The following is a 19,651-nucleotide window of genomic DNA, read 5'->3' as shown; positions in this document are numbered from 1 at the left end:
CAATCTTGAATATAGGGGTGCAGTGTTCTACTTAGTTTGCAGTATCTCATACAGTATGCTCCTTTGTAAAGCTAATCTCCTATATGTTTATTTAAAAAAAGCATGCTTGCTACAGACTAGACCCTCTAATTCTAAGATCTGAGCATCACATGCTTTGTGGTCACGCTGACCTACAGAATGTGCTGCGTGCCGTGATAAGAATCCTACTTTCACATGTTTTTTATATTTATGCTTAGCTTGGGGCAGAGCTTGCATATTTTTTTACATATATTTTTGACATTCTGGAGCCCTTTTAAGTTTTGACCTAGTTCTGAACTGTGCAGACCACATCAAACGAAGACACACATGAGTAAAACTAGTTGTATTACAGTGGCAACATTCCGATTAACTCCTGCTTAATAAACTGTCAATGAATGATGCTATTTCCATGTGAACTTCAATGAGAGAAGGGTGTGGCAGTAGAGATTTGCACAGTGATGCTTTTTTAAAAATGTTAGAAGACCCTTTAGAGATTTGAATTTGATCTTTTATACATGCTTTTTTTTACATTACTATATTTGTACAAGTTAAAGGTTTGTTCTTTACTTCTAGATGAGAAAATTGTTATAGCTCTGCACAGTTATGAACCAGTTAAAGAACATGACCTGCAGTTCAGCAAAGGAGATAAACTTAAAATTTTACAAGAGTAAGTGACTCCTTATAAATATACAGTATGCTATCTTCACAACACATTTTCGTGATGTTACAGTGTAGTGTTTATTGTGGTAACATTTGTGTTTTTGTGAGTCTAAATTATATATCTAATATAATTAAATGTTCAGATGTGTTTATGTTCCATGAGATTTATGTTTAATTCTTAACCATTTGGTGTAAGATCTAGGTGTTGACCCAGAGGTAATATTAAATGATAGTTGTTGTATTTTCCAGTAATGGGAACTGGTGGCTGGCAAAGTCCTTAGTATCTGGAAAGGAGGGATATATTCCAAGTACTTATACAGCACCACTGGATACCCATGAGGGGGAAAGGCATGTACTGAATTTTTTTCTGCTATTAGAAATTAACTGTAGCTTTTACATAATTGTCAATAAAATAGTGTTCCTGTACAGTGTTTAAGATTTAGATGAATTGTGAAATTGAATGTAAGGAATTCTGTTTCTGTGTTTGAAAGTGTGCATTACAGGTATTGTGAATCATGACATGCCTCACTTCACATGACTGAATACAACATCACCCACAACAGTGCATACATACACACTGGGAACCATTGCAGGGCATTATATAAACAACGTCACTGATAGTTATTTTTATTCTTACACAATCGTTTATAAATGCAGATGGTTCTTCAAGAATTTAAGCCGGAAAGAAACGGAACGGCTGCTCCTTGCCCCAGGAAACAAACCAGGAGCCTTTCTGATCAGAGAGAGTGAAACAAACAAAGGTGTGTCTCTCCCCAAGCTGACACTGCTTTGAAATAGTTTAAAACATGATGTCATATACTAATGCAGCTTTATTTCCAGGAGCCTTCTCCCTGTCAGTGAGAGATTCCACTGCATCACACAGAGATGTAGTCAAACACTACCAGATCCGTTCCCTAGACAAAGGTGGCTATTACATATCCCATAAGATTGACTTCCCTTCTCTAAAACAGATGGTGCAGTATTACACAAGTAAGTTTTTTCTTTTCTCACAAAGAAGTCTTGGCAGTTAAACTTAACAACAGTCAGAAAAGATAGAGACAAGTGTCTTCCCATGTTTCCACCTTCCCCTCCCCCAAGACAAAACTTAAAAGGGAAGAGCATCTTCCTGAGATCTAGGTATACAGCACCATGTAGTGATGGCCTGTTTCAATAAGATTTTGATATCCTTAACATTTTATTATACTTTTTTTTATAAACATTTGTCCAGTAAGTGAATGATGGGAGCCTCAGTCAGACTCTCAACTTCTGTCGCATTAAGAAGGGAAAATTAACCGCCTTGCCCCCTCAATGTCTTTAACATACCGCATTTCCTGTGGTATTGGCAAAACTTTCCATCACATGGTACAATTTGAACTCACTGCTGAGAACTTTTAATAATCAGCTATCTTCATAAAACAACGTTTCTTTAACACTTTATTGAACTGAAGACACATAATGTAGTGGAAAACTGTTTGTACGGAAGTTGGAATATACACCGCGATATAATGTTGTATGCAAACCTCTTGGTTTCCGTGCTATCTTTGTAATAATTGCAATATTGTGTTAAACAAACACATCAGTAAAATGTCACAGTAACACACAGTCCCCAGTGTTTAGTGTATGCTTTTTCCTGCATCTCTTTTTAGGAACAGCAGACGGTCTGTGCCAGCGACTGACGGTGCCCTGCAAAGCTCCGACTCCCCAGACACCGTGGGGGCAGGATGAGTGGGAGATCCCCAGAGAGACCCTTAAGCTGGAGAAAAAGCTCGGCGCGGGGCAGTTTGGGGAGGTGTGGATGGGTGAGTCCTGTTCTTCAAAGGGATGCTCTCTTCTCCTGTACTTTAACCTGCTCTTTCCCCGCACCACTTCACAATGACAGCCATTAGTATTAGTGCTCACGTCACTGTCGTTTCTTCATAGAAGCAACCACTACCTTGGTACAGTGGCGCTCTAAAACATGTTGTTTCTGAATGTGGCACTGCTTTCATTTTGTTTCAGTCCATTTTGTCCAAGATTTTTGTTTACTTGGCTTACTGAATTCTAACCTTTTGTATCTATGTTATTTGGCACTTGCTCACACTGTGCCGATGGTACAGGTTGTAGCAAACCACAGCCTAGATTCTTCTTTAAGTCTTGACCTAACTTTTAACTTCATGCATTGCATTGGGAGTACAGTATGTTCTGTGTTGGTACTGAATGTATGTATGTATGTATGTATGTATGTATGTATGTAATATTCTCTGCATATAAAGGGACAACACAGTTTAAACTGAGTACCACTCACAGCATTTGAACCCTTGAATAAGTGTTCGTCGTGTACACTCATTCATAAGTGTACACGAAGAACACTTCAGTAAGAAAACCACTAGCACGCTTTTGAGTCAATGTAATCCAGAAGGTCGCAGGTTTGAATCTAGAATCGTGATATGTATGTATGCATGTATGTATGTACGTATGTAGCTATGAACATACAAACAATATTCCACATGTATTTAAGATATGGTGAGTATTTCAATTGATAAAGCAGATTTTAACTTTGGATGTTTTTTAAAAGACTTCAACTGTATAGTACCTTGGCAGGGAAATCTTCTTCAGAATCTTCAGAGGAGAATGTTGACTGTGATTTTTCGTTTCATACTGATGTTATAAGTTATATTATAGACAGCAGTGCCACCACTTGTTTTGTTGCCGGGTACTGTGATTGGGGAGCTGTTGATGTGTGCTCCTTTGATGCATTCTTCTAGCTGACATGATAAGAAGGAAACAATCTTATAGAGTCTATTATCGAAACAATTTCAGTTTTCTGCAATACATATGTGTTTATAAATATGAGAATCCTTTAATTTTATTATAAAAACTGTCCCTTACCTATGGTATAACTTACTAGTTTATATACAGTGCTCCTTCGCTGTAACGCGGGTCTCGGGGGACATACAAAATGAGCATTATAACTGAAGAGCGTTATAAACGGGGGATGTGCTGCGGCACACACAGCAACACACATCTGACTAAAATACAAAATAAAATAACTCCCTCTCTATAATGCACATATAGTAAAGCAAAAATATAACTTTCAGTGAATTAACCATGCATAAAGCACGATGTAATCAATGCTATAAAAAAGGTAACATTTCCACTCGTGGATCATTTTAAGTCAGAAAAAAACATTATTTACAGTATAATCGTAAATCTCGAAAAACTACTCACTTCTAAATCTTTGTAGTCATTTTTGTATTACTTTAGTATAAATACATGTTAATTTGGATTCATATGTTGTTTTTTTCTGACTTTAGTGAACGAAAAGACACACATTTGCTCGTTTTCCCATTGGAAATAGTGATATTTTGAAATATCACTGTCCTGGTCACAAAAGCAAAGTTTGTGGGGAATAATAACCATTTGCTATACTTTTGAGGCATAAGCAATTAGGAAATAACACTTACTACCCAGGAGCAAAAATTGTGTTACATAGTGTAATAATAGTAATAATAGTTAAAATAGAAGCTCACCGTGTTTTGTCTGTATAGTCCGTTTTGTTTGTCTTTTTGTTTTGGCTATAAGTGCCGTGTCCTATGTTTTGTTTGTCTTACAACCTTTTATTTTCTGTCTGTCTGTTCATTATTAAATGCTGAGCGAGACCATTCGCTGTGTATGAAAGTAAAAAAAAAAAAAAGTCATACATATAGCTATGGCCAAGTTTTGGCCTCACCCAACAAAAATAATTATGTCCTTAATAAAGTCAAATGAAACCTGCTGAATAATGTTACGTTGACATACCGCTTTGTAGTTTTCCATATACTTAATGGAAAACTGACAAAAATTTTAAAATGTGACATTATGAGATCTAACATGAAATACTGTACTGCTATTATGGCTTTTGTAGACTTTTACGATATCATTTTGTAGTTTCTTAGAATACATAATGTCAAATAAAATATCTAAATTATGTTCATATAGTTTTAGTCATATAGTCTAAGTCCTGAAATCCTAAAAATGTTGGCCATATCTGTATATGTACTGTGTATTACAGCCAACCTTGCTTTTATTAGTATATTTCCATTACACAAACAGCAGTATAGTGGTTTTGAGAGCAGGACATGAAAAAATAGCTGCATTTCAAATGAAACAAACTTACTTTCAGGGGATGTATGCAGTCTACTGGTGTGTGACCACACCATAACATCACTGTGCTATCTGTCTGAGGCATAAATGGGCCAAACAACCCAAGGTTCTTTTTATAACTAGTCCAATACAGATAAGCCTTGTATAATTGGCTCTAATGAAAATAGCAAAGTATTTATTAATATTGAAAGACCCTGCAGCCTCAGAGCATCATTAATCATTTAATTATTCAAAATAAGCATACCTGATGCATGCAGTTTATCGTGGTAGCTAAGGAAGAAAAACAGTCCAGTTTAAACTAATTTATTTTAAAAGCAAATTCAATTCTAAATTTCACAATGACTCCAAGCCAGCTGTTCCCTCAGTCAGTCCTGGCATGCCTCACCATTTATTTGCCCACAGGTGTAACAAACATTAAAACATGCTTAAAGAATGAATAATAATTTCTTAAAGTGATAGCACCAACAGTACAGTGTATAAAGATTAACAATACCCAATTCTGTTTCAGCAAATTGTATTAAAAAATATTATAAAGAAAAGTAAAGTGATATGGTTGACATTGTGCATGTTTTGGCGCCCTGTATACTATTTTTATGCTGTCAATCTTCAGATTGAGATTATATTCAGATCCTCAGTGCTTTTTGTTTAGTTTTTTTCAAATAATCCACAAACAGAGCTCCTTCAGATCAGACTTTTTTAAGAAGATATGACTTTCTCGTGCACCTTAGACTTGCATGAAAAAAAATCTAACCACAAGAATCCCTGTCACCCCCTATACTGTGTATAATTTTCTGAAAGTTGTCTTTTCTGCTGTGTTTATAATGTGAAGCACATTGCACAGCTGGTTTGTAGAACATGCTATAGTTTATACAGGGGAGGCGGGGTGCATGCCCCCCTCACTTTTTCAATGATGGGGAAACGTTGCAGGAGTACTAAAACTTATCTCAAGAAAATGTATAACTATGATCATTGGTCAGTATAGAAGTCAATGTGAAGAAAAATGGGATCAGATCCAAGATTACCAGAGCCGGATTATGAGATGGTGTTTTACTACGAGGATCTGGATCAAGATCCGCAACATTGATCCAATCCTGAAGCTGCACACACCTTAACTGGGGAAATTTGACAAATTTGTATACAGCCTAACATCACAGAAATGTTGGGGGGAAAATGGCAAGTGGATGGACAAAGATAAAGGAGGATGCACTAAATTGCTGAATCCAAAGCACAGGAAAATAGATTAAGTTTATAATTCACATAGCTCATATTATTTACTAATGTTATCACGCTGAGGTTTCTGTCTACTTATAGTTTTACTTTTCATTTTAAATTGAAATAGTAAACTTAAAACAGCAAAATGACCATTGTGCCTTAAATAAATATGGGGGGGGGATATATTATCAGCAACAAGGCAGCTGCTAGCAGATATCAGGCTTAAAGAGCAGGGAAAGCAAAAGAGAATAGGTGGGTCTTGAGAGTTGATTTAAAGCGAGAGACGGTGGTAGCATCATGCACCAAAGCTGAGAGAGTGTTCCAAAGAGTAGGAGCCATGAAGCTAAATGAGCACTCTCCAAGTGTGGTGCACTTTTGCATGGGGATAATAAATAGACGAGAGTCAGAGAACCTCAGCTTGCGGGCAGGGACATAGCGGGTCAGCAGTTTGATAAGGTACTTGGGACCTGTGTGATGAGGGTCTATACTTCCTACTGTAAAACTCAAAGGTTGCTTGTCCTTGCAGGATATTATAAGAACAGCAAAAAAGTTGCCATCAAGACCTTGAAGGAAGGCAGCATGCCCTCTGAAGCTTTCCTGGAAGAGGCCAACCTAATGAAGCAACTGCAGCATGACAAGCTGGTGCAGCTCTATGCTGTCGTTACCAAGGACCCAATACTAATTGTTACAGAGTTCATGGTCAATGGTAAGGCATTCCTTATGTGAAATTAAAGGAAAAGCATGATTTACTGGGCACAAAAATGGTAGAGTGTTCTTCTGTTTAAATAACAGCAACAGCTCTACATGTAACGCAACAGCTCTACGATGTGCTGAAGACTCCTGGCGGTCTCAAAAGTTGATAGATTTTCAACTCATCCACTGCCCTCCCCAAAAACAGCAGAATAATGATAAGCATTCGGACAGTTAAATATCATATATATATATATATATATATAATATATAGTGATATATATAATATATATATATATATATAGTATATATATATATAAATATATAATTATTAAATTTATAATCCTGACCTTCCTAGGACTATATATGCCAGTAACATATATACTACAGCCAAAACACCACTAAAAACCAAACCCACTACCAATTGAAATAAAAGTGATCTGCTTCTGCATTACTTCTCCATTAAATGTCAAGTTCAGCGATCTTGTATAACCTTCACAAATTGTAAAAAAGATGGAAGTTAAAAATTAAACTACTATTGAACCTATTAGGACTGTATCAGAAATTATCTGGCTGTAAAGGCTATACATTTCAATGGACTGCATTTTATCTGGGTATGTATGTATAATTTGACATCGCCTGCAGCTACTAATAGCTACGGATAACATTTGTAATGACTTATTACTGTATGTGATACATTTAGATATACTAAACAGGATGTGTGGCTTTTTTTTTCTCTTCCTCTGAAGGCAGTTTACTAGACTTTCTGCAAACCGACGAAGGACACAGACTGCAGCTTCCAAAATTGATTGACATGTCCGCACAGGTACATTAAATTACTTGCATTTATTTTTTAAATGTATGTCAACTACTGCATCCCCAGCTAAAAATAAATAAATAAATAAAACATTGACTGTTTTGCTGGTTGGCGTTAGGGTTACTTTTTACTTGCTTTTAGCTGGACAGTAGATCAGTAGCATTTATAATAAACCATACTTATTTTTAAAAAAGAAAGGCAAATAAATTAAAATTCAAAGATGCATAGAAACAAATAATTAATTTAAGGTGTTTATTAATCATCAGACATCATAGATCAATTGATATCAGGCTAGATATTAGGTGGTGGTGGTGGGGAGTTCCATGATGCAAAAAGCAAGTAACATAACCATACAGGGGAAGAGGAAATGTATATGATATAAGAAGGGTCATAAAGACTGGCTTGCTCTGAGTCTCTCAGAACAATAGCAACATTTTAATCAGAATGAATAAATAATAATTGAAAAAATGCAAAGAAAATATTAGTTGAACTTTACTATGAATTTGTTTGTCTTGCATAATCTGAATAAACATTAGAGGTCCTGTTGTTAATGTGAGTCAGCTATTAGTAGCTGCAGGCAATGCTACTGTGGGGGCTCCTCAGGGGTTAACTTGTGTGAGTGTTTGAGGGGTTGGTGAAACATGGTTGGGGGTTGTGAGTGCATGCTACGAGCAGGAGGCGGGGTGTAGGGAGGAATGGATGTGAGTGATTGGAGGGGAACAGGTGTTGCGTGAGGGCGTAAATAGGGGGCGCATGGTCTCGACCCCCGCTCTTGGTGCGAACAATAGAAGTGATGGGATTGTTTAGAAGTGTCCACCCCCCTTGTAATAGCAATCCTAAATTAGCTCAGGTGTAACCAAACGCCTTAAAAATCACACACGAATTGGCCTCCACCTGTGGTAAATTGTAGTGATTGACATGATTTCAGGATAAATTCAGCAGTTCCTGTAGGTTCCCTCTGCCTTGTAGTGAATTTCAAAGCAAAGACTCAACATTGAGCACCAAGGCGAGTTCAAAACAACTCCGGGACAAAGTTGCTGAAAGGCACAGATCAGGGGATGGGTATAAAAAAATATCAAAGGCCTTGAATATCCCTTGGAGCATGGTCAAGACGATTATTAAGAAGTGGAAGGTATATGGCACCACAAAGACCCTACCTAGATCAGGCCGTTCCTCCAAACTGGATGACCAAGAAAGAAGGAGACTGATCAGAGGTACTACCAAGAGTCCAATGGCAACTCTGGGTAGTGCTACAGGCTTTTACAGCCAAGACTGGTCAAAGTGTACATGTGACAACAATATCCCAAGCACTCCACAAATCCGCCCTGTATGGTAGGGTGGCAACAAGGAAGCCATTACTCAAGAAAGCCCAACTTGAACCAAGTTTGAAGCATGCAAGAAAACACTCAGGAGCGTTATGTTAGGCGCAAACCCAACACAGCGCATCACCCAAAGAACACCATCCCTACTGTGAAGCATGTTGGTGGTGGTGGTGGCAGTATCATATTATGGGGATGTTTCTCATAGGCAGGGATTGGGGGGCACTTGTCAGGATAGAAGGAAAAATGAATGGAGCAAAGTACAGAGAAGTCCTTGAGGAAAACCTGCTGCCTTCTGCAAGAAAGCTGAAACTGGGACGGAAATTCACCTTTCAGCCTGACAATGACCCAAAGCACACAGCCAAAGCTACACTGGAGTGGCTAAGGAACAAAAAGGTAAATGTCCTTGAGTGGCCTTAGTAGAGACTTATACCAACAGACTCACAGCTGTAATTGCTGCCAAAGGTGCTTCCACCAAGTATTAACTCATGGGGGATGGAGACTTATCCAAGTATATCGCCCTTTTCCATACACTGTATTCATAATACGAGTAGAATTTTAATAGTAAGCCATAGTCTCTATTAGCAATGAAATATTGCACCACAATAACTAAATTGCAAATAGCAGTATCGAAAGTTTGATGTCTAATTCAAACAATCTTAGATTACTATTAAGTGCTTAATGCAATTTTCAATAAACCAAAATGTAAGCAATGATTATACAATATAGCAAAGCACGGTTTAGCATAATAAATATAGTAATGGAACTTGGTAACTCATATATAGACATGTACAAGAATGTCAATAATGCAACAAAAAAGCTACACCATTTTAATGACCCAGGTGTAAATTAGCACTTTGCCATCATTAATCCATTTAAATGATATTGAAAAGTGTTAAAATGAAGAACAGAGCATGGAATTGGGCAGGGATCTGGAATACTGAGTGGGTGCAAACATTATAATGAGATGTAAGGATTTTGCCTGACACTTTAGCAATTGCTGACCCTCCAAAAACTTTGCATCTTATCTGACAAGGTGCAAACCATTGTGGAAGCAAGTGATTAAGAGCTGTATAAAAGCGCACACCTTCAGAGACCTGTCATTGGCTTCAGGATAGCTGCTGTGGTACACTTCCTGATGCGGCAAGACAGAAAGACCCTGCATATTCAAACCCAGGGTCACTTTGTTTGGGATGGCTTGTCTTCTCCGCTTGCCTCTCCAGTGGTCAGCTGTGATGTGGGTGGAGGCCTTGCTTTTCCTGGATGTCTGTGTTGCTAGCGAATTTTGCTTTTCTTTATGCTGACCTTGAACTTAAAATTAAGCAATTTACCATCTGCACATTTGATACTTTTCAGGTGAAGTTCAGATATTTGTGTGAATTGAACCTGGACTAATTTTTGAGAACTACATAAATACAATACAGTACCAGAATAAAATTAGCTCATTGAAAGTTTATACTGCTTTATAGAAATCACTGCTGTCTTATCTCTGGAGGCACAAAAACGTTAAGTACACCAAAAAGAGAGGAGCATACAGTGTTGCTTTTATCTGGAGGTATAGACCTTGATTCTGACAGCTTTCAAACAAGGTTCTGATTTTCTGATGTCAAGGTTGCTTTGTGGAAATCTACACAGCTTACTGTGGTAACGTGACTGGTACGTCAACATTCTTACTCACATTGAGAAGAATACAACAACTAAAAAGTGTTGGAGGCATTGACATTCTCTCCTTGAATGAACCCTGCAACTGTTATAAATTATGTTTCGGTATCTTGGAGTGTTTGTCCAGAATCCAGCCGCATATTGAAGCAAATGACCTTGTCCTAGAGTTACGCCATCAGATTGGTTGCTAAATGTTTCAAGGATAAAATGATGAAAGATTAATAAACCTATGACTCAATAGTTTTGGCCTAGAGCCACAGCACTTGGGAGTCTGATCTTGTCAGATTTTAGAAGCTTAGCAAGGTTGGATCTAAAGAATAATTAGATCATAGGCCTCCAAAGAAATCCAGGAGCTGCAAGATTTGATCGTGGGTACTCAGTAGGAGAGCACATTCAACATATATCTGGGCAGGATGATAGGAGGGCTTTGTAGTGTCGGGGTGCTCTCTTTGTAGCGTCGAGGTTGCTCTATACCGTTAGCTTATATCAGGTAAGTTCTCAGGAATGGTTATAGTACTTGTAAGTAATTTTTTTAAATGACTACATGTGTGACATTACCATACAGACTTGCCAGTAAAATAGATAGGCATCTCTATCTACAGTTGATAAACAAGCATATGTGTGAAGGTTTTGTGCTGCAGTTGAGTTGCAAAGGTGCTGCTGTTTTGTTTAGCTGATAGAAGATTCTTCAATACAAAAAACTAAAAATAAATTGTCATTGAAATAATAATAATAATAATAATAATAATAATAATAATAATAATAATAATAATAATAATAATAATAATAATAATAATGGCAAAAGCCTATTTACAAACCATTAGAACTATTTTAATTGAGGACTATTTCTGCCAATGGTAGCAGTTGGTTTTCTTTAGTCATGCATCTAAAATTAGAAGGTGGTAATACTGTGATAAGAGTTGTGGCCAGTTAGATAACCAGTTAGATATGTGGCCAACCCTGCCTCTATCTTTTATAAACATCTGAACAGGAAGTGATGTCATTTTCCATCGTATTAAGCAGAGCTCAGCACTAACACATACAACAGTCTGTAATCATTTTTAGAAAGCGTACGCATTCTGTTTGAAACCTCTTCATAGCTGTATATTGTGACATAACCATACCCCTTGGTTAAAGGAAAAAAAACAAACAGAGCAAAGCAGAGCTATGCCAATATGTAGCTCTTCGCTGTCCAGAGGCTCACTGACAGTAGTAAAAAGCACTACTGTATGGAGTGTGGGCTGAGTTCGTTGTCTGATCTTGATGCACTGGCTATAGCGTTCTCGACAGTTAGAGAGCATCTAACGAGCGTATGTTCAACTGAGACTGGCAGTGAGTTTCATCGGTGAGGTGACATGCACATTTTGCATTTAAAACTGAACCTAAAATATATGTTCCACCTATTCAGTGGCACACAGGGCTACATTTTCAATCTACTCCAGTTTGTCATTACCACAGTTTTTTGTTTTCAGAAAGGAGAAACACATGAACCAGAGGTGAACAACTAATACTTTTAATTTAGGGACTTGAATGAAGTATTCAGTTGTTTCTTATTCATTTTAAATCTTTAATTGGTGTTGCAGTAATAACGATTTGGAGTAAATATCGTTGTGAATCTAGCCCATAGAGTAATATAACACCTTTAAGAAAACTTTTACTCACAGCTTTTCTAAGGAGTTTTTGTAAATAAGCCCATATTTGCAATAAATCCTCAATGTCAAGCTTTACGCCATTCTACTTGTCATTTCCTGTGCATTTTTAAATTATTATTCTTTTAACTCATGATAAAAAGATTTCCAATTGAAATGCTCTGTTTCTCAGATTTGTCATTTTATATATATGTAATAACCATATAATAACACCCTGGGTTTAATTTATTATGTTGAATGACCTTGTGCTTTTTACTCTTTCACAGATTGCAGAGGGAATGGCATACATTGAGATTAAAAATTACATTCACAGGGACCTGCGTGCTGCCAACATCCTGGTCTCAGAAACGCTGACATGCAAAATCGCAGACTTCGGCCTTGCAAGGGTCATTGAGACTGAATACATAGCGCAGGAGGGTATGAACCTATTGAACAAAACCTCTAGTCCTGCAGCCAGAATGCAAACTGGAGTGAGGTTGAATAGTGAATGGGTGCAGTAGAATTACCACTCACTTTTAATTAACTATATACTAGTTGATTGGAAAAATACCATTGAACTGTGTACATTTATATCATTTCGGGGGGGGGGGGGGGGGGGGGGTTGTTGTTGTGTGGTTTTTTTGATGTTTTTACAGTTGGAATGGGCCTTCAAAATGCTTGATTTTACTTTTTTATATCAGTATATTTATGTGTTAATCCCTAAATCCATAGTTGACAACCTCTGGCCTTCCACATCCTAGCTTCACAATTTATTGTGTTATCTGCTTTCTTATTGGTCAAAGTTTTGAGAGGGCATCCTGTTTATTTACATTTAAATACTACAGTCACAGACAAAGGTATTGGCACCCAACATTTAATTTAAGATAATTCAAGAAAACATGGTAAATACAAGCATTTAATAAACATTAGCCACTAAATAATATGACAAAGAGCAAAACACACAACTTCTGGTAGTTTACTCAACAATCTTTATAAAATAAAATAAAAAAGCACTTAATTTCAAATATTTGTTCATGACGGAATTATTGGCACCTTTATTAAAAGCCTGTAAATAAATGTAAAATAACTAATTATTTATATGTATTGATGGAAAACTATTACACAGTAACTAAGCTGTATTATAAAGTCAATAGCCACACAAATAAGTAATTATTTTCAACATCTGTTGAAGAAAAATGTTTTGGCAACACAGCAGATGATGGTCAAGACAAAGGAGTTGGATTCACGTTTGAGAAAAGCATTCATAGCAAACTACAACAAAGGAAATAGCTACAGAACAGTGTCCAAAATCCACAATCGGAGCAATAACCAAGAAGCACCACAGAACAAATTCAACAGAAATGCTTAAAAGAAGTGGACATCCAAAGAAAATGACAGGTACAGCAGGTAGGAGAATCACCGAGCAACTAATAAAAAAAAATCAAATATTAAAAGTCGGAAGCATCAACCATAATAGCGCATGAAAGAACTGTACAAAGGCACCTGAACACAGAAGACTTGTATAGATGTAGACCTCATCGTAAATGACTTCATAAAACAAACCCTCTTAAATAAACCATAAAAATGAACAAGAATCTGAAGCTTCAATAAAATCCTCTGGTCCACTGAGTCTAAAATATAACTTTTGTTTTCCAAAAATGGACCATCGTATATTTTGAGAAAAAAGGGGAAGCCTTCAATGAAAAAAATTTGTACCTACAGTTAAGCACGACCATGTTATGGGGGTGTGTGAACAGGAGAGAATGAATCTGAACTGTAAATCTACCTCCCGCCCAGGGAGGGCGCTAAGTAAGGCATGGCACACCTTCACAGGGATGGGCCCGACTCGAGGGTAGGACGGAACCGGAAGTCGGCCATCTTGATGGAAGGGTATAGCTGTAAGAGTGTTGAACGACTCTATTGTGATCAGCTGTGGCGTATGCAGTGATTGGATAAAGCGTGGCGCAGTGCTGATCACGCTGGGCAGTACAAAAGGGACGCAGCTTTATGAGTATGGCCCCCTTTGTGCTGAAAACTAATGGAGCCAGAGCATTACTGTGTTTTGTTTTGTTTCGTGCAGACGAAGACTGAACGGGAGCTGAAGCTTGCAAGCCAGCTATACGTCACCACAAACACTGCACTGAACAATTCACAGAACAGTTTCAAGAGGGAGCAGTGGGAGCATATTTTCACTGTGGATTATTGTGTTGTCACAGAGAATAAAACATTGTTGTACATAGACCCTCAGTTTGGACTTTGCCACTCCTTCACCACTCATATCCTGACAGGGTGTTTTAGTGGTTGTGAGTGAATGAATGCAGCCATGTATAGAAACCTTCTACAAAGTACAATAAAACCATCTGCGACATAGCCTGCACTCGAACCTGCAATCCCCAGGCTATAGGGCACATCCATGCACTCCAGGTGGAGTGCTTTTACTGGATTTCCCACTCGGGAGCCCAACTCTGGAATTGTTAAAGAAAAACAAGTTAGAAGTTCTGGAATGGCCTTCATAATCACAAAATCGCTATAGAAATGCTTCGGCCACTCATTGTGTATCCAATCTGTCCGAGCTGAAGGAAATATGTAAGACAGAATGGGTCCAGATTTCACCAACAAGATGTAACATATTGGTTAAGAATTAAACATCTGAAAGCCATAATAAAAGCAAAAGGAGGACACACGAAATCCTAAAGCAGGGGTGAACAAATATTTGAAATGACTTAAGTACTTTTGGTTTTTTATAAAGATTGTTTGTTAAACTACCAGAAATTGTGTATGTTGGTCTTTGTCATATTAATAACTGGCTAATGTTTCTTAAATGCTTGTATTGAACGTGTTTTCTTGAATGATCTTATATTAAGTTTAGGGTGCCCATGCATTTGTTTGTGACTGCAAATACATGAATAATAGGCATGAAAAATCTAGTAGGTATAAATTATGGAGGTAATCATGTTTTATTTTTTTATAGACTTTTTATTTGTCTTTTTATTTACAGAAGACTACATAATGAAATAAAAAAATACAAGAAAAAATCTATTAAAAATCAGTATTTATTTTTAAAAACTTGTGGGATTTCAGCAATTTGGTTGGTTGAAGGCATGGCGATAATAACACACCCTGTTATGCTTTATTGATCTAATATACAGTATTTCTCCTGCAGAGCAAATCTCTATCTACAGTCTCCCAATCATTTGAAGTAATTAAGACAGTATAAAAGAAATATAATGCAAAAAATCATGCTGGCTTTTATATATGGAATCAAGTCTGATGCCTTTCTAATATATGATTACTTTAAATGTATCCAACTGAATTAAGATTATGTTTTTGTGGTATAGGCACAGGTACAGAAATCAGTACTGTACCAATACAATATGAAGTCACGCTCCTAGGTTTTGATATACTGAATGGGTTTGACATAACTTTGAAAAACTCTTTCCTGCTGCAGGTGCCAAATTCCCTATCAAGTGGACAGCACCAGAGGCAATCAATTTTGGCACTTTCAGCATCAAATCAGATGTCTGGTCTTTTGGGGTTCTACTCACAGAAATTGTTACATATGGAAGGATACCTTATCCAGGTACGATGATGTAGAATTCCCAGCACAGAATATGTGGTTTGTGTTGCATGCGACCATGCTGCTGGTTCGCTTTCAATGACATGACAGTCACAGACCACGTTGAGTCTGTCAGATGTCTCAAATAAAATAATACACATGTACAAGGCGATTTTCCATTGTTTTGCTTGTGACTGGTAGGCAGAAGACCATGTCTGTCATTTCACTAAATATTTAAATGCCCTGACCATTTGCTAAATTATAGACAATGCTTTTGTAGACTAGCCAGTGTAAGCTTCAACAACTGTTGTATTAATGTACCTTTTTCAAGAAGTTATATTCCAATTAACAAAAGTAATGCTGTTTTGTTAACATTTTCAATGTGGCAGATAACTTGAATCTATTGTTTATTATTAATTAAATGGGCCTTAGAGCGTGAACACCACTTGCAAATATCCAACCATAAATTACATATAACATATTTTGCACACTGAATATATAGGTGCCATAATAATATTAATAATAATTACAAAGACACTTTTCACCTATTTTCATTTATATTGTTGAGTGCTCCTGTTTGGCAGAGCAAAGATCATTTAAAAGTAAGTATCTTTCATTACCATAGGAATGATTACATGTATAGCTGACAGGGATCCCTTGTAATCTTTGAAAGTCCGCCTAGACTGTAAAAAACATTATTATCTAATATGAATGATACATTTTTCAAAAAAGCAAAATGGATACATCTACTCAGTGTGAACATAAGTCTGTTTTTCAGGCATGACCAACCCTGAGGTCATCCGAAACTTGGACAAGAACTATAGGATGCCGTGCCCTGATGGCTGTCCCATTGAGCTCTATGACATCATATTGAAGTGCTGGCGAGAGAGACCAGAAGACAGGCCCACCTTTGAATACTTACAGGTCACCTTGGAGGACTTCTATACATCAACAGAAGGACAATATGAGATGCAGCCATAGTATCAACAGTCAGCTAGTTTCTGATAGGAAAGCTTCTGATATCACAAGATGCATGAATTCAAAACGGCATGGAGGTTTGTGTACAGTGCATTTTCCTACCTTGATAAGTCTGAAGTCAATGACTTGAAAATGTTTTTTTTTCAACCAGTGACTGATTGTTACATGTCTTGTACCCATCATGGCTATGGTTACGAATGGATATTAACATTTTTTTTTTTTTTTTAATATTTTTTTAACAATTATTTTTCATTAATTCATGATTTTCTCTCAATATTGGAATGTCCAATTATTATTCAACCTGGCTCACCGCTGCAACACCTGAACTAACTCAGGAGAGATGAAGACGAGCACACGTGTCCTCTGAAATGTGTGCTATCAGCCATCTGCTTTTTTTCGTTCTGCAGCCATCTCAGAACTTATAGCATCAGAGGACCATGCAGTTTTGAATTGCGTATAGGCCGGCCTGCAGGCGCCCGGCCAGTCACAAGGGTTGCTGGTGTGTGGTGACCCAAAGACTCCCCAGGTGACCTAACCACTCCCGGGAGGGCGCTTGGCCAATTGTGCTCCGCCCCCTGGGAACTCCCATCCACGGTCGGTAGTGGCATAGCTCGGATTCAAACCGGCGATCTCCAAGCTATAGGGCGCATCCTGCATTCCAGGAGGAGTGCCTTTACCAGACACACCACTCGGGAGCCCCCACTTTACATCTGTTATGTTTTCGTTCTTCATGAGGTATTTCTTTATCTGTCTGCAGCACACATACTGTTAAGCCACTGACATGCTGAAGCCAGTTATTGCAAGTGATAAAGAACAAGGACATGGAACAAATCTAGGAACATTTTACACGGTCTAAACTTGTAAACCTTGTATATTACTGTATTTTCAAGTAAAGTAAAAATACATTATTTTATATTCAATGCAGTTTATTGGTCAAATCATAGGACCAAGAGCACCCATTCCTCAACCAAACTGACTCTCTTTGTAGACCTGGGCTTAATTTCTCCTTGCTGTATAATTAGATATACTGGAATGTTTGTTTTTTTCCCAATCTTGTAAAGATACTATCTAGAATATATATTTTATATAGAAAAGTCCAACTTATGAAATTACTTGTTTTTCATATAGACTGTTTCACCTAAAACTTTAGGAATTGCTATAACACAGATTAGGCTATGTTATCAAAGCAATTTAATCCAAATAATTATTAACAATTTATTTATTTATTAACAATTTATTTATTTATAGAAAGAACACCTATTATGATAATATTAAGATTTTTGATAATTCAAATTGAAATGACTTAAAATTTTCCATGGTTACTGAATACGACAATCGATGTTTAGTGCCACAGGTAATGTATTATTGTGCATATGGAATAATCTTTCACCGAAAGTAACTCTTCAATCATTCACAATAGAAGTTATGTTACAGTGTTATCTTAATATACACATATATTAATATATATATATATATATATATATATATATATATATATATATATATATATATATATTTTATATATATCATCTATATATATATATATATATATATATATATAATATATATGTCATCTTAAAGAAAACCAGAGATGTACCTGAATGTATTCTACTAGGCTTGTTATAAAATCATATGTCATTTTTATATTTATCTTTTTGCACATAATGTCACATTTACAAGTGGTCTAGTAGATATTCAGGGCCACAGGCCCTGGTGCTGGGTTACATACAATTGCTTCTATCTAAAGCTTATATTTCTGTGGCAAATCAACTCAAATAATACATATGTTCAAGCATTACCTTCTAAAATTGTGTTCAAGTTGAACATATTGCAGCGAACCCAGGGCCTCTCGCACTAAAGCATAGCGCCAATACTGTTGTACAAGGCTAATGTCTTTGTGTGTGATTACATCACCCTCCAGCCTTGCTGCTGCAATTCCCTCATCCACGCTACACTCTCCCTTGCCAGCCTCAAGTCCGCCCTGGACTTGCTCACCAGGCTACAATACGACAAGTGTGTGCCGGGGTATCTGTGTCCACTTCTGACACCAATGTAGCGATCTCATTTAACGCAGGTAGGCGCATCACACAGGGCAAGGTAATACACACGTAGGCAGAGGGCAGGCATGAACCCGTGACCTCTCGCACTAAAGCACAGCGGCGATATCGCGGTACAAAAGAGCCAGCTCCCTTGCAAGGAGCATATATCAGGCTAATGTCATTGTGTGTGATTACGTCACCTACAAGCCCTGCTGCTGCCTTCCCCCATGCACGCTACACTATTATTGTAAATATAATCTTATTAGAGCACAAATACAAAATGTAATTTTCATTATGTGTAGTAATTGTCAGAGGACCCACTTTCCCATAATCAGTTTCAAATTGCGTACTTATGTACATGGAAACACCTGCCAAGCAAGTGGCTAATATCAGCCCTATCTGGGAGATGTTGTTTGTTGTATTATAGAATAATGTTCAGAATACAATTTCACAACAGATGAACCAGTAATGCCAGCACAGACGTATGTGCGTTTCAAATTATTATTTTTTTTGTCACAACAGCAATTTGAATTATGAAATATGCAAGAACTGCAGGTGAAACTAAACATTAGGACCTGGTTTTCATTGAACACAGTAAAAAGCAAACATAACGGCAAAGTGCTTTAAGGTTGCGCTGGATTGTGCTGTCCCATTCATGTCGTGATTTTGAATGGAGTTTAAGCTGGGCTCTGGCTTCCTTAAGTGCTGACCAGTGAAGAAAAAGTGGGAGTCTGAAGCTGCTAGCAAATCAGGAGCAACTGACATTTCTTTTAACAAAACAATAGGCCTAGCATTTGCTTTTGCTGTGATAATGAAAATCTGCTTTGTTGCCATAGCACCCTTTGCTAATGCTGTATTTAGAAATATTTCATACATTGAACATTTTGGGCAGAAGTGACTGCAAGATTTCGTTATATTCACAAACATTTTATACTTCCATCCTTTGCAAT

General features: G+C 37.2%; 1 protein-coding gene across 1 annotated transcript; it reads left to right on the top strand.

Moving 5' to 3' along the window:
- Window positions 1-345: 345 nt before the first annotated feature.
- lck (LCK proto-oncogene, Src family tyrosine kinase) lies at window positions 346-16,832 on the top strand. The gene is made up of 11 exons (XM_041251507.1): window positions 346-349; window positions 592-685; window positions 928-1,026; window positions 1,336-1,439; window positions 1,519-1,668; window positions 2,325-2,477; window positions 6,539-6,718; window positions 7,452-7,528; window positions 12,416-12,566; window positions 15,577-15,708; window positions 16,463-16,832. Exons 1-11 carry the CDS (start codon window positions 346-348, stop codon window positions 16,663-16,665), a joined length of 1,347 nt encoding a protein of 448 aa, XP_041107441.1. The 3' UTR covers window positions 16,666-16,832.
- Window positions 16,833-19,651: the final 2,819 nt, after the last annotated feature.

Source organism: Polyodon spathula, chromosome 5 (genome assembly GCF_017654505.1).
Source record: "Polyodon spathula isolate WHYD16114869_AA chromosome 5, ASM1765450v1, whole genome shotgun sequence".
NCBI lineage: Eukaryota > Metazoa > Chordata > Actinopteri > Acipenseriformes > Polyodontidae > Polyodon > Polyodon spathula.
Note: the sequence above shows the minus strand (reverse complement) of the source record. Positions and strands in the feature narration are given on the sequence as shown.